The following is a 16,909-nucleotide window of genomic DNA, read 5'->3' as shown; positions in this document are numbered from 1 at the left end:
TTTTTTTTTTTTAATTTTCTGGAAAAGTTTCTTTATTTTTCGCACCATGAGAATTGAGAACCTTCAACAAAATATTTAAAAAACTTGAAAGAAAAATTTGCTAATTCGTCCCGCCCTCTCGAGTATTAAATTTAGCAACTTTAGCGAATCATTTTTATTTATATAGAAGAAGATAGATCGATAGATATACTTATTTCTAACATAAAACTGTATTGCAGTTTCTAGAGAAATCGATTAACACAATTTCATGCTCCGTGTATCGAATGAAGACAAAGTATGAATACTATATTTAGTGACGCGTGGGCAGATAGCAGCGGCCTGATTACGTCAGCGGTGACGTCACGCCCGCCCCCGTTATGCCACCGGCATAGTGAACAGCTCATTGATATGCTTAAAGGCGACGATTAAGAAAATAGCCCTTTGTATGGATCGCTCTACATTTATAAATAGACGGGATTCTAATGACCGTTGAGAATTCAGCTTTTCTAATTACAAGTGAAATTTTCAGACAACAGAAAACATTCGTGCAATACGATTGTCAATTTTCATTTCATTTACTCAATTTATCTAAATAAGAGTGGACCGAAGTGGAATACTCGTAGATCGTTAACAATAGCTACATCAGAAAGTTTCTGATCTTAATACTGAGTAATTAAAAAATCAATCATTTTATTGACTAAAGTAATACTGGTAAGAAACACGCAGACCACAGAAAAATCCGTACAGCTACAATTAACATGTTTTCCATGTTCTGGGATCGAACCTGCGCCGGCGAAACAGCCCGTTCCAGTGTCACCAGTGTCAACATGACATCGTTGGCTAACGTCCGATACCTATGGTTCGTAATCAATTTAAAAAAAAAAGAGAGAAAGTTCTCAATCGGATGAATGAATGTGTGATGTTACAAGCTGAATCAATTAATCAAAAAATGAGTATAGATATGCTCACCCGTCCTCCTTCATGACGGAGTTGTCCCCGCAGTCGCAGGCACCGCCCGCCTGGGACAGGAACATGTTGAAGTCGTGCGTCGAGTGGTCCCCTCTGTGAAAGCAATCGCGACATATCGACATACAGGGCGATATGCCACACGTCCGGCAGCGGTATGCAACGACACGCGGTATCCACACCAGACCGCACTTGTCGTGTTTGTCGTAACTGCGAACTGTTGACAAGGAACTTGATTAAAACGGCTGGTACTTTAATTTGACAAGCGTTTTGGTGGAGTGGGATAAGAAGTTGTCTAGATACTGGCGGACTCATGAAATTGATTTCTGATTGCATTACGTTCTTATGGGTCTCCGAGTGCATGGTTTAACCCACCGTGTCTCGAAGGGAATTGGCAGCCACGTAATATTAAATCATCTAAAATTTCGTCAACTATTCAAATAAATATGTTTAACATATACACACCGGCCACTATTTCCTAAGACAGGCAAGTAGAAGATGATGATGTACATATTTATATATTTACTCAACCATTGTATATCTACGAGTACAACAGAGCTAAGAATGTGCATGGGCAATATGTTATCATAATTATATAAACATACTAGCTGATTCGGCAAACGTTGTCTTGCCGCTAAACGTAAGCTAGTTAAAAATGTTTTTTTTTTTATGTCACTAGGTCGGCAAACAAGCGTACGGCTCACCTGATGGTAAGCAATTACCGTAGCCTATAGACACTTACAACACCAGAAGCATCGCAAGCGCGTTGCCGACCCTATACCCAATCCCCCAGGCGCTCTGGTCACCTTACTCACCAACAGGAACACAATACTGCTTGAAAACAGTATTATTTTGCTGTGATCTTCTGTAAGGTCGAGGTACTACCCCAGTCGGGCTGCTCCATATTTTGAGCAGGAAATTCCTGCTGTGCCCTACCTCAGTTGGTCGAATTTGTGGTCGAAGGGTGAAAATTTAGGGTTATATGTATTTTTCAACGTCAAATCATAATAAAATAAAAAATTAAGAATTTATCTAAAAATTGAATAAAAATTAGGGGTGGACTACCCTTAACATTTAGGGGGATGAAAAATAGATGTTGTTCGATTCTCAAACCTACCCAATATGCACACAAAATTTCATGAGAATCGGTCAAGCCGTTTCGGAAGAGTTTAACGAACACCGCGTCACAAGAATTTTATATATTAGATTACCCAGATGCTCAGGGCGAAGATCGAACCCACAACCCCGGGAGGCCAAAGCAAGCTAGTTTAATTAGTAAAGTATTTACGAAAACAAGGTAAATTCTTCGACATACCAAGTCTAAAAACACGTAAATAAAACATGTCATACGTAAATTTACACTTAGCTAGTCATATAGCATTCCTATTGTATTGGACACGTTTATGCATTCAAATATTTGACATGAGTCATTTAGCCTTTCAATGATGATAATAATATGATCGTTACAGCGATGTATTTGTAAAAACTTTTTGTATTTTAATAATTATAACAATTGAGATACATTGGCAAAAAAAACTTTGAATATAATTACGTCAGAATAGATTTGAATTCAAAGCAGTGCATTGTGTTCGTTGAAATAAAAAAACGAGTGTGCTTTAGACCACGCGACTGAAGTAATACTTCTTTAGCAATAGGCCTGCACAATAGGACTGCACCGAGTCTTAGAACGAAACGTAACTGGCTATGAGAGAAAGAGAGAAAAAAAATGTGGGCTCGCACCTCTCTCTTGCTCCATTCGCCTCGCCCGATCACACTTTTCGTAGCTTAATCCCCAAGTGTGCTTAAAGGTTTACTTCAAAAACAGTCAGAACATATAGAAATTATAACTGACAAAGCTTATAAACAATTAGGCTATATTAAACGTGTATGCAAAACATTTACTGATGTTGATTCCATAAAAATGTTATGTATATTTTTCATACGTTCGAAGTGTTTTGGAGTACTGCTGTAGCATATGGTCACCAAATTATGCAAAGTAAACTAGAAGCGATACAAAAACATTTTCTAAAATTTCTGTGTTTTGTAGATTTTAGAGAATATAAAAATTATACAGAAACCTGTAAACATTATAAAATGGAAGCTTTAGAAATCAGACGTCGGCAATGTGATATGTTTATGTTATACGATATACTGGCTGGACACATTGATTGTAACGACTTAGTCAGTGCTTTATATTTTAAAGTGCCCAATCGTCGTACCCGTCACACAGAACTATTTTATACACCTAAAGTACATACAAACTATGCACGTAATTCTATCCTCAGCCGTATAGTCATCACATATAATGAGTTTTATTCAGAAATAGATTTGTTCAACCTGACAAAAACAATTTTAAGAAAAGCACTCAAAAGTAAAGATGCAATTAATTAAAACACACGCACGCACACGCACGCGCACACACACACACACACACACACACACACACACACACACACACACGCATACAAGCACACACAAATACTCAATTAGATTCATAATTTAATTTTATATAAACGATCATAATACGAGATGTCTTCTAATTTGTTAAATAATATATTTAAATAAACTGTGTAATCCTATTTTGGTTCTAGTAATTGTTATATTATACTTTAACTAAAATAAGCTATGTAACAACTGTTGGATTATCCAATAAATAAATAAATAAATAAACATCAAGAGAGTTTGCTCGGCTTCTAGTGACTTACTTAAAATGGTTATATATCATTGGGATCGGCTTCGCACAGTTGGAAAATCTATCAGAGTTCCTCTACTATATGCATGTATTATACAATTATACATATAAGCCTTCCTCTGGAATCACTCTATTTACTAATGATAACCGCATCGAAATCTGTTGCATATTTTTGAAGATCAAAGCATACAGACAGCGGGAAGCGACTTTGTTTTATACTATGTATCTAATTATGATAAGATTCTACGTAAAATTACACAAAAAAAAACTTTATTTTAGAAAGAGAAAAAAAAACTTTATTTTAGAAAGAGAAAAAAAAACCAAGTATGATTAACATTTCTTCATTAAACATAAAATAAAGTAGGCTGCGTCTCTCTCGATAAAAGTGAATTTTATGATAAGCTCGAATATTGGCTCAGGTTCAAAAAAAGAAATTGCGGTGATACGCCTTGCGATTCTCCGGCAAGATATTATAGGAACTTTATCGAATTTCCAATTTTTTTTTAATTTCTATAATCAACCTTTCCTAGACAAATCCATACTTTTTAACCGACTTCAAAAAAACGAATAGGCACACAATTCTACTGTATTTTTTATGTATGGTTACTTCATAACTTTTTACTGAACTGATTTTAAAGATTATTTGTGTTCTTATTCTAACTGAGGTAGGGCACAGCAGGAATCCCCTGCTCAAAATATGGAGCAGCCCGACTGGGGAAGTACCTCGATGTTACAGAAGATCACAGCTAAATAATACTGTTTTCAAACAGTATTGTCTTCCTGTTGGTGAGTAAGGTGACCAGAGCTCCTGGGGGGGATTGGGTCGGCAACGCCCTTGCGATGCTTCTGGTGTTGCAGGCGTCTATAAGCTACAGTAATCGCTTATCATCAGGTGAGCCGTACGCTTGTTTGCCGACCTAGTGATATAAAAAAAAAATATATTAAAATTTAATCGAGATTTGACGAGTACTTTTTGAGTTGTCTCTAATACTGCGTATTTATTTGACAATTGTTTCGTTTACCTACGTTGTATTACTGGTTGATGTAATTGAAGTCGGTTTTTTTTTCATTGGAAAGCAAACACAATTATCTAGCAATTATTATTTGATTAATCATTTTAGTACTTTATTTAATCAATTTTAATTATTAACATTTAAGTTTTTCTTTGCCTTTAAGTCTTGCTAAATTAATACTTACAAATACAAAGACACTTAAGACTTTTTGTCTGTCGGCATGTCTATCGTGTCGTGTCGTATCTTGAAGACAAGTTTTTGAAGCCAGTGAGATGTGTTAATTGAAACATGTTCTCTTTCGAAAACAAAAACAAAACATTTTCATCGATTACCATAAATTACATATTACGTCTTAGCTTTGCAAAACAAATAAGACATTTTTTGTTTGTTTAATCCAAAAAACCACTCTCTCTCTTTCTATCTTCACTAACTTAAATCTCCCTCTCAACTTCCTTTCGCCTCGTCCGATCACACTTTTCGTAACGCTCTCGTCACACATTTAACAGCTTAATCCCCAAGTCGAGCGTGCGTTAAGAAGTTTTAAATTCAAAAACTGAACTCAATATATACTTGAGGAATCTGTCACGCTCTTCTACTGCGGGTTGGTCGATAATTCCCTTACGAAGGGTAACAATAGTTTCAAGTGTTAATTTTAACAACCGAATAATAAAAAGACTATAATAATATATTTTCGTACAAATTAATATGCTATGTCACGACCGATTGGCTCAGTATCAGCACCTGCAATTCAAGTCACGGGTTCGATGTCCGCTCGGAACGGATACTTTTATTGACCATTATGTTGTTTTTTTTTATATATTTTTCACCCGCGTGTTGTTCTTGCGGGTTTTTGCAACATTCTAGAAATACTAATTCCGTTACAATAGGCAGCGTAAATTCCTGACATGTAATTTATTTTTTTATTGTTTTTTTTTTTCAAATTATATCACCCTGCGTACTTTGTACCGACACTTTTATTTCGTGAAAATATTTTCTTAATCTTCTTATGTACAAACTTGACAATAACAAACAAAAAAATATCTAATTTGTTGCACTCGTTAGAAAGTTATGCGAGTCCGTCGATTCTCTATTATTAACATAATATAGTAGACGTATTCGACATATTATTTTTGATCATTTGTAGTGGATACATAACTACACACAAATAACTCGGCAAATATATCTTAATAATTACGTTTTGCATTCGTCCGTTGATACGTTCCGGCTGGCGTCCGTCGTCGGCGCCTTATGATTTACGGTCCACGCCGCTGAGACTGATGATGACCGGTGATAGAATTAATTGAAACAACAACCTGTCCTACAGCTCGGCTCTTGATACAAAATAGCTTAGTTTTATTACAATCGTAACGATTCGTGATAAAATATATTTATTTACGGAACCGGGTAGGTTCCTATATTCAGAAAACGATTGTTTTCGTTATTTAACAGTAACCAAATGAGAACCAGAATGTTACAAAGAGGCGATTTGTTTGGACTTAAATTGATTTTAGTTAGTACTTCTTACCTTTCTAACGTTTGTTTACATCGTCTCAGTAATAGATAGATTTTCGCTTTTGACGACACGTCGATACACCGGTTCCCCGTACTCACGACACATGAGTGAATCCTGGTCGTTAAGTGGTAGGCGTTTGTTTATTTATTTTATAATAGTTTTCAACATAGTAATCGTAAATATTTATTTAACAGGTATTTATTCGACGATACTTCTATCGGATCAGTTAAAACTAAAACGAAGTTGAACATCACTACATAGTATAAATCAAAGTCGCTTTCTCTGTTCCTGCACATGTATGTACGCTTAAATCTTTAAAACTACGCAACGGATTTTGATGCGGTTCCTTTTAATAGATAGATTGATTCAAGAGGAACGTTTATATGTATAATAACATCCATTAAATAGTGGAGAAATACTGTTATTTTTGAGTTTCTAATGTTATGTCGTAAATAATTTTTTTTTTTTCGCTTAAATTGCAAACGCAGGCTGAACCCTACGAGATTTATCAAAATAATGTACTAAGTATTGTACACATTGAAAAGGTCTACAGAAAACTCCGCGATGGTATATACCTATCTCTTATGGATATCCCACAATAACATTTTTTTGTCATTTACTTTTTACGACAAATAATGGCTAATTTTCGAAGCGATTTTAACCAATACAGCATTAATCCTTATCCAATTACATACCTTAAATATATTTTTTATTTAATATAGATCTATTTGGGCCTTTATAGCAAATGATTTAAATGAATATTTTCGAAGATATTACAGATTTAAAAATCGCGGTACGTAGCGTTTGCGGCGATTCCGGCCGGCTTTTACTCGTGTCGTTTAGTTAACGCGTGCGGGTCACGGGCAGTAATGAATAAATCAAAACTACTGGATTGATTTTAATCATTTTTTCAGTGAATGACATAGGCTATAATTATATTTTATACCCGTGCGAAGCCGGAGCGGGTCGCTAGTCAAGAATAAAATAACATCGCTAGCTCGACATCTTACTAATTTGTAAAAGAAATAAAGTCAACGGTCTTTTTTCATCCGGATTTCATTTTTTCCATGCAGAGAAAAAAAGCAAGCTACTTTTACTAGTTAATTAAAAAACGAGTTTATAGTGAAATGGTGGAGCAAATGTCAGTCGAGTGTCACGTAACCACGGGCCAATAACCACCAGCGCCAGTGAGTGAACCTGGCAGATCTTAATACGTCCACATAAATATTATATTACTGTAACGTTCGCGTGTAGATAGGGTTGCCATAACGAAAGACAAAAATACGTAGCCGTAGAAAGCACGAAGCAGCTTCGGACAACCGAGTGCCGTTTATAAATTACATTAAATTTTGTTTAGGCTTACCGTCGTAGTTAAAACACGTACATACGCACGTTTATATAAATATTAATTCATTGTAACGGTGACGTATCGGTCTCGTTTTTTAATTTAATGAAAAATAATAAGGTTTTATATCATATTTGTTATTTTTTAAGTTTATTGTATAAGGAACACGCTGGTACGCTTTGTATTTTCTATAGCGATATCAGCGTTTTTTTTTTTATCAATGCTATCGACCTTATTATATATTCATTTATGTAGCAATCTTATTTTTCAAGACACATTTTTTTCGTATTGAAAAATAAATGTCGATTTTTATTGTGGATATCATTGAAGTATAGGCGTTATTCGCGTTAATTTCAAAGAGTTTACTTTTGTGAGGAAGTCGAATAATAACGCGTTTTTAAAGCCTATGTGTATTGGCCATACAGGTGTTTGCCGTGGTCTGGGTGTTTGTGCAGTCCTTGTGGGTCTCCCCACAGTGCCTCAGAAAGTACGTTAAGCCGTCGGTCCCGGTTGTTATCATGTACACCTGGTAGCGATCGTTACTCATAGTAGGGAATATATCCGCCAACCCGCATTGGAGCAGCGTAGTGGATTAAGCTCTGATCCTTCTCCTACATGCCCAGTAGTGGGATATTACAGGCGGAAGCGTAAAGCCTGCCTCTTTTATTAACATCTACTATGTTTTCGCTGTCTAGTATCAAAGTAAGGCGCATTATAGCAGACAAATACTTCAGATTTATTAAGTACAGATAGTTAACTTATTGTTTTCCCCTTCACCTTGATAGAATAATGACTGCGTTGTGATTCGATGAAAGCATCAAGTAAACACTTGAGAATGGGTAGTTGGGTAAAATTTTATCCTGTTAGCTGATAGAATAAAACGTTGTTTTAGGAAAAATTCTTAGAATATCTCGAAATACCCGACACATAATGAAGGTTCGCATGATGATAAGCGGATACCGCAGCCTATAGACTGCAACACATGTTATTGCAAGCGCGTTGCTAACCCAAAACTTAACCCTCCCCAGGTGATCTCATCAACACAGGAATACAACACTACTTGAAAGCAATAGATATAAATTTACAGAATAGAATAGAATATATAATAATCTAAGAACATAATAGTAAAAATGAAAATAATTTAATAATTTTCGACATCTTTTATTTGAGACACCTTTTCCATGAATGCCAGGAATGCTCCCTCAAATCCTCTCATGTTGCAAATGTCCACGGGTAGCTACTTAATCTGAGACTGTCGGCTTGTTTTCCTGCTTGATGGCCCAATTTTCATATAAAAGAAACGAGTGTGCTTTAGACCACACGACTGAAGTAAAACTTACGAAACATAACTATCTCTCTTTCTATCTTTACTAACTTGTATCTCCCTCTCAACTTCCGTTCGCATCGCCCGATCACACTTTTCGCAACGCTCTCGTCACGCATTCATCAGCTTACACCCCAAGTCAAGCGAGCGTAAAGAAGTTTTACTTCAAAAATATGTATATGTATATCTGTTCGTTTCTCATACATAAATAAATACTGACAATTTTCCGAAAAAACAGGAATGTTGGTAGCCCTGGTACAATAGCCCGCGCACGCGACCTATAATTACCGGCGCGCATTTTGTCGGATAACGCCAAGACATAAAACTGTTAATTGTTTCTGTCATTTGTATAATTGTAGCGCTGATATTATGATTATGTACAATGTATTAACAATCTTGATTGTTAAAACTATAGGTGAGTACGATTTCGTTGCGATTATGTTACTGTAAATCTCATGGTTTTTTTTTTTCGTAATAATATACTTTTTTTTAGCTAACACACACGCTCGTCTAAAGCAGGTTGATCAAAAGCTGTCTTTTAGGTAAAAACCGGCAAAATTCGGTTAGATTTTTTTTAATCAAAAGTTTTTTTTTTTAAGTGAGCTTCAAAAGCGCTAATTATATCATGAAACTGAAACTAGCAGCTAGCAGCTAGCAGCCAAAATTAAATGACACTGAAACTAGAAGCCACGCTTTATATCTCTTAAAAAAGCAACAGATTAAGTTGTAACTGTACAGAAATTAGTGACGTTATATCAACTCGCAATGAAAAAGATCTAAAAGGTAATATCCACCCCTTCTATTTTTTATATTTAAAAACCCAAACAGGGAGGTTAATTCGATATAAAAGCAAAAAATCTATGTCTTTAAGCATGAAATAAGGTTAAAATTTAAATCAAAGGTCGTTTAGAATATTAAAAAAATTAGAAAAAAAGGTAAAAAAATAAATAATCCACTTTGATTATTTTTTTAATATTGCAATTTCCCTAAGGAGGCAATTATATTGTTTTTGTGAAAGTAATCATATCTCTGCTCGTGGACACTACATTTTGTTGTAACTTCGTAGAAACCTTTATATTACTATCTAGAAACGATGATAAAAATTTCAAAAGGGATACTCAACCCCTTCTATTTTTTTTTTATTTTTTTTTTTTTCTCTAAGACAACGCCTATGTACCATTTCTTCAAATGTCTATATCTCTGCTCGTGGACACTACATTTTGTTGTAACTTCGCAGAAACCTTTCTGTTACTGTCTAGAAACGATGATAAAAATTTCAAAAGGGATACTCAATCCCTTCTATTTTTTTTATTTATTTTTTTTCTCGAAGACAATGCCTATATACTACTTCTTCAAATGTCTATATCTCTGCTCGTGGACACTACATTTTGTTGTAACTTCGTAGAAACCTTTCTATTACTGTCTAGAAACGATGATAAAAATTTCAAAAGGGATACTCAATCCCTTCTATTATTTTATATATATTTTTTCTCTAAGACAACGCCTATGTACCATTTCTTCAAATGTCTATATCTCTGCTCGTGGACACTACATTTTGTTGTAACTTCGTAGAAACCTTTCTATTCCTGTCTAGAAACGATGATAAAAATTTCAAAAGGGATACTCAATCCCTTCTATTTTTTTTTTATTTTTTTTTTCTCTAAGACAATGCCTATATACTACTTTTTCAAATGTCTATATCTCTGCTCGTGGACAGAAAAAAAAATAAAAAAAAAATAGAAGGGATTGAGTATCCCTTTTGAAATTTTTATCATCGTTTTTAGACAGTAATAGAAAGGTTTCTGCGAAGTCACAACAAAATGTAGTGTCCACGAGCAGAGATATAGACATTTGAAGAAATGGTGCATAGGCGTTGTCTTAGAGAAAAAAAAAATTAAAAAAAATAGAAGGGGTTGAGTATCCCTTTTGAAATTTTTATCATCGTTTCTAGATAGTAATATAAAGGTTTCTACGAAGTTACAGCAAAATGTAGTGTCCACGAGCAGAGATATAGACATTTGAAGAAGTAGTATATAGGCATTGTCTTAGAGAAAAAAAAAATAAAAAAAAAATAGAAGGGATTGAGTATCCCTTTTGAAATTTTTATCATCGTTTCTAGACAGTAATAGAAAGGTTTCTACGAAGTTACAACAAAATGTAGTGTCCACGAGCAGAGATATAGACATTTGAAGAAGTAGTATATAGGCATTGTCTTAGAGAAAAAAAAAATAAAAAAAATAGAAGGAATTGAGTATCCCTTTTGAAATTTTTATCATCGTTTCTAGACAGTAATAGAAATGTTTCTACGAAGTTACAACAAAATGTAGTGTCCACGAGCAGAGATATAGACATTTGAAGAAATGGTACATAGGCGTTGTCTTAGAGAAAAAAAAAATATAAAAAAAATAGAAGGGATTGAGTATCCCTTTTGAAATTTTTATCATCGTTTTTAGACAGTAATAGAAAGGTTTCTACGAAGTTACAACAAAATGTAGTGTCCACGAGCAGAGATATAGACATTTGAAGAAGTAGTATATAGGCATTGTCTTAGAGAAAAAAAAAATAAAAAAAAAATAGAAGGGATTGAGTATCCCTTTTGAAATTTTTATCATCGTTTCTAGACAGTAATAGAAAGGTTTCTACGAAGTTACAACAAAATGTAGTGTCCACGAGCAGAGATATAGACATTTGAAGAAATGGTACATAGGCGTTGTCTTAGAGAAAAAAAAAATATAAAAAAAATAGAAGGGATTGAGTATCCCTTTTGAAATTTTTATCATCGTTTCTAGACAGTAATAGAAAGGTTTCTACGAAGTTACAACAAAATGTAGTGTCCACGAGCAGAGATATAGACATTTGAAGAAATGGTACATAGGCGTTGTCTTAGAGAAAAAAAAATATAAAAAAAATCGAAGGGATTGAGTATCCCTTTTGAAATTTTTATCATCGTTTCTAGACAGTAATAGAAAGGTTTCTACGAAGTTACAACAAAATGTAGTGTCCACGAGCAGAGATATAGACATTTGAAGAAGTAGTATATAGGCATTGTCTTAGAGAAAAAAAAATAAAAAAAAATAGAAGGGATTGAGTATCCCTTTTGAAATTTTTATCATCGTTTCTAGACAGTAATAGAAAGGTTTCTACGAAGTTACAACAAAATGTAGTGTCCACGAGCAGAGATATAGACATTTGAAGAAGTAGTATATAGGCATTGTCTTAGAGAAAAAAAAATTAAAAAAAATAGAAGGGATTGAGTATCCCTTTTGAAATTTTTATCATCGTTTCTAGACAGTAATAGAAAGGTTTCTACGAAGTTACAACAAAATGTAGTGTCCACGAGCAGAGATATAGACATTTGAAGAAGTAGTATATAGGTATTGTCTTAGAGAAAAAAAAATATAAAAAAAATAGAAGGGATTGAGTATCCCTTTTGAAATTTTTATCATCGTTTCTAGACAGTAATAGAAAGGTTTCTGCGAAGTCACAACAAAATGTAGTGTCCACGAGCAGAGATATAGACATTTGAAGAAATGGTGCATAGGCGTTGTCTTAGAGAAAAAAAAAATTAAAAAAAATAGAAGGGGTTGAGTATCCCTTTTGAAATTTTTATCATCGTTTCTAGATAGTAATATAAAGGTTTCTACGAAGTTACAGCAAAATGTAGTGTCCACGAGCAGAGATATAGACATTTGAAGAAATGGTACATAGGCGTTGTCTTAGAGAAAAAAAAATATAAAAAAAATCGAAGGGATTGAGTATCCCTTTTGAAATTTTTATCATCGTTTCTAGACAGTAATAGAAAGGTTTCTACGAAGTTACAACAAAATGTAGTGTCCACGAGCAGAGATATAGACATTTGAAGAAGTAGTATATAGGCATTGTCTTAGAGAAAAAAAAAATAAAAAAAAAATAGAAGGGATTGAGTATCCCTTTTGAAATTTTTATCATCGTTTCTAGACAGTAATAGAAAGGTTTCTACGAAGTTACAACAAAATGTAGTGTCCACGAGCAGAGATATAGACATTTGAAGAAGTAGTATATAGGCATTGTCTTAGAGAAAAAAAAATTAAAAAAAATAGAAGGGATTGAGTATCCCTTTTGAAATTTTTATCATCGTTTCTAGACAGTAATAGAAAGGTTTCTACGAAGTTACAACAAAATGTAGTGTCCACGAGCAGAGATATAGACATTTGAAGAAGTAGTATATAGGCATTGTCTTAGAGAAAAAAAAAAATTAAAAAAAATAGAAGGGATTGAGTATCCCTTTTGAAATTTTTATCATCGTTTCTAGACAGTAATAGAAAGGTTTCTACGAAGTTACAACAAAATGTAGTGTCCACGAGCAGAGATATAGACATTTGAAGAAGTAGTATATAGGCATTGTCTTAGAGAAAAAAAATAAAAATAAAATAAAAGGGATTGAGTATCCCTTTTGAAATTTTTATCATCGTTTCTAGATAGTAATATAAAGGTTTCTACGAAGTTACAACAAAATGTAGTGTCCACGAGCAGAGATATAGACATTTGAAGAAATGGTACATAGGCGTTGTCTTAGAGAAAAAAATAAAATAAAAAATAAATAGAAGGGGTTGAGTATCCGCTTTGAAAATTGTCTTATCTTTTCTTGATAGTAAAGAAAAGGTTTCTGCAAAGTTACAACAAAATGCAGTGTCTATGAGCCGAGATATGATAACTTTAATAAATTTTATTTAATCGTCTGCTTAGAAAAAATCCCAAAATAAAAAAAAAAATAAAGTAAATTTTTTTTTTATAATCTTTCTTGTTATTATAAATTACCTTTGTTTTCAAATTTTGACCCTATTTTATGCTTAGTAACATTAATTTTTTAGCTTTTATATCGAATTAACCTCCTTTTTTAGTTTTTAAATTTAAAAAAAAAGAAGGGGTGGTATTTACCCTTTGGATTTTTTTCCATAGTTAGATGAACAAACGATACTAATTTGTGTAAAGTTACAAATCAATCTGTCGTTTAGAAGCAGAGATATAAAGAGTGGCTGCTAGTTTCAGCGTCATATTATATCGTCATTTTACACATCATAATCACCTTTAGTCTAAACTAAATTAATTACGATTAAAGTAAAGCCACTACCGATTCAAAACGTAAAGTGATGAGAAGAATCAGCAAGAAAATCAGCAGGTTAAACTATATCATTTGAACAATATGGAAATAGGTTGGATTACGATGAATTTTCTTTATTAAGATCAAGAGAACGGCGCGTACAAAAAGATTGCTTTAAGAACTTTACGTCGAATTGCGAAATTAACATTAAAAATAATCCTAAAACGTTTTGGACTTTTGTAAAAGCTACGAGGGGTGGTTCAGCTTATCCTAAGAATTTTAATTTGGAAGGTGTAGAATATACGGCTGGTCAGGACATATGTAACGCATTTAGTAGGTTTTTTCAGAATGTATTTGGTAAGCCTTCTAAAAACTATCTACTCCCATCTGAGAACCCCTTATGTATTAATAACATTGTCTCTCGTGCTCAAACATCATTAATTACTACTAAAAAAATGCTAAAATCTTTAAACATAAATAAGGGAGCTGGCAGTGATGGCTTGCCTGCGGTATTTTGGTCACGATGTGCTAAATCACTAGCTCTCCCGTTAACTATACTTTTTAATCGTTCTCTTCGTGAGGGTATTGTCCCAAACGTATGGAAATGCGCTCATATAGTACCTGTACATAAAAAGGGATCGCGTATGGATATTAAAAATTACAGAGGAATTTCGATTCTGAATACTGCAGCAAAATTACTCGAAAAAATCGTGTATAATTCTATCTATGGTACGCTGTCTCAATCGATTCCCTTAGAGCAGCATGGTTTTATGGTGGGACGTTCCACTACTACCAATTTAGCATGTTTTTCAAGCTTTGTTTTAGAAAAAATGGACAGGGGGGGACAGGTTGACGTGATCTACACTGATTTTGAGAAGGCTTTTGATCGTGTGGATCACGTGATCCTGTTACATAAATTACATATTTTGGGTATCCACGGGGACTTACTTCGGTGGGTAAAGTCATATTTGACTAATCGTTCTCAGGCGGTAGTCATGGCTGGATATCGCTCAAATTACGTCAAAATTCCAACAGGTGTTAGGCAGGGCTCACATTTAGGACCACTATTCTACAATGCATATTTGTTTGATATTGGTTCAAGTTTGAAGCATTGTAACTATCTTATGTACGCTGATGACAAAAAGATTTTTTATGTAATTAATACCATACAGGATTGTTTATCGTTGCAATGCGACCTTAATAATTTATATAACTTTTATAAAGATAATAATATAACAGTCAATGCTGGCAAGTGTGAATGCATCTCATTTACGCGGAAACAAAAGCCTATTCTATATAGCTATCATTTTAATGGCGAACAAATTAACAGGAAACAAAGTTTGAGAGATTTGGGGGTCTACTTTGATCAAAAAATGATACTATCAGATCATATAGAAAATATAGTAATGAAAGCATATAAAAACCTGGGATTTGTTCTTCGCGTGTGTAAACCGTTTACAAATATATCAGCTATTAAGTGTGTTTATTTTGCTTATGTACGGAGCATTTTAGAGTATGCTAGCCCTATATGGTCACCTCAATACCGCATTTATCTTAACCGCCTAGAACATATACAAAAAAAATTCATAAAACATTTAAACTTTCGGTGTCGTAAATTTTGTGAGAGTTATGAAGATGGTTGCGCGGAACATGAAAGGCTTTCGTTGGAGCAGAGACGTATTCTTTTGGATATGGGTCTGCTCTATGACATAATAAATAGTAAGCTTGATTGCCCACACCTAGTATCTAAAATAGGTTTCCGAGTTCCTAAATATCGTACCCGTAATACATCTATGTTAGAAGTTCCTCAACATTTTTCGAATTATTTAAAAAACTCGCTGTTACTAAGACTCCCTCATACGTATAACACATTATTTAAAAACGTCGACATCTTCACAAAGTCTAAAAGGATATTTAAAACCAATATAATAAAAATACTATCTGAGTCACCGTAACAATGTATAAACTATAAGTATATATTATGTATCTGTATATGTATGATGTGTAGCTCTCTTTATATATGCCTCTTTTACTATGTATTTATATATGTATATTGTTAAGTGTAAGTTAACTGCATCTCTTATAAGCATTTTTTTTGTGTATCAGAATGTACTGATTGTGACTGTTGTTTTCTTTTTTGTCAACGATATCTCCACAATTTGTTAACTTTAGGGAAACCTGTTATTGGCTTGATTTTTTGTAATATGCTTTATGATATGAATAGTATATAAGAAGCTGTTGGTTTTTTGAATAAATAAATAAATAAATAAATAAACAGTTTTATTAAGTGTCTGTTACTTACATTATTGCACGTAATGGACCGAGTCAAAGAGCGAAATGTTCTTGACCTACAGTTACTATTTTGGAAATAACTATGTACCTAATTTATACTTATTACAATGTATTTTACTGTCGTGTAATTACAACCGGTTTATATAATCTCCGATGTTGCCAACTAAGTAAAGTACTATAAGTTGCTAATGTGCTCCAACCTTGTCGCATTAACGTCCCTTTGACGTCATACCAAATAAAAAATGTTATCTTAAAACGTTTTACTTTAAAAAAATATGTACACATATGTAGGTAACTGGTAACTGTTTTCTTGAAACCCTCGTTACTCTTGGACATCATCGAAATTTCACCCGGTCCATTAGCAATTTCCGAAACAACTCGATATTCAAATTTGATAAAAACTTAAAACAAATTATTTCAGAAATCACTCGCTAGTAAGCAAAATCTGTAACTAAATTATTTGCGACCTCTTTTACTACGTTTAAGACATACCTAATCAGCGATTATCGTTTATGACCATAAAAAAAAAAAACTTGTCAAGGAATGTTGCCATGGTGACCTGTCTTCAAACTTTAAATATAATTAAACACATACTTTTCTATCACAAATACAAAATAAAATTATTCATTAACGAGTGGACGGCATTCGTGCAAATATTACATCCGGCCCGGCGTCTCTCATGTCGTCTAATGTACTTTTAATAAT

At 33.6% G+C, this 16,909-nt stretch overlaps 1 protein-coding gene across 1 annotated transcript in view; it reads right to left on the bottom strand.

Moving 5' to 3' along the window:
- LOC123656181 (E3 ubiquitin-protein ligase Ubr3) overlaps nt 1-16,909 on the bottom strand; it is an 85,012-nt gene that overhangs the window by 47,340 nt on the left and 20,763 nt on the right. The window contains exon 2 of the mRNA XM_045591886.1: nt 949-1,162. Within this exon, the coding sequence (XP_045447842.1) occupies nt 949-1,162 (214 nt within the window). The remainder of the gene's footprint in view (nt 1-948; nt 1,163-16,909) is intronic.

This window comes from Melitaea cinxia, chromosome 9, assembly GCF_905220565.1.
Source record: "Melitaea cinxia chromosome 9, ilMelCinx1.1, whole genome shotgun sequence".
Classification (NCBI taxonomy): domain Eukaryota; kingdom Metazoa; phylum Arthropoda; class Insecta; order Lepidoptera; family Nymphalidae; genus Melitaea; species Melitaea cinxia.
Note: the sequence above shows the minus strand (reverse complement) of the source record. Positions and strands in the feature narration are given on the sequence as shown.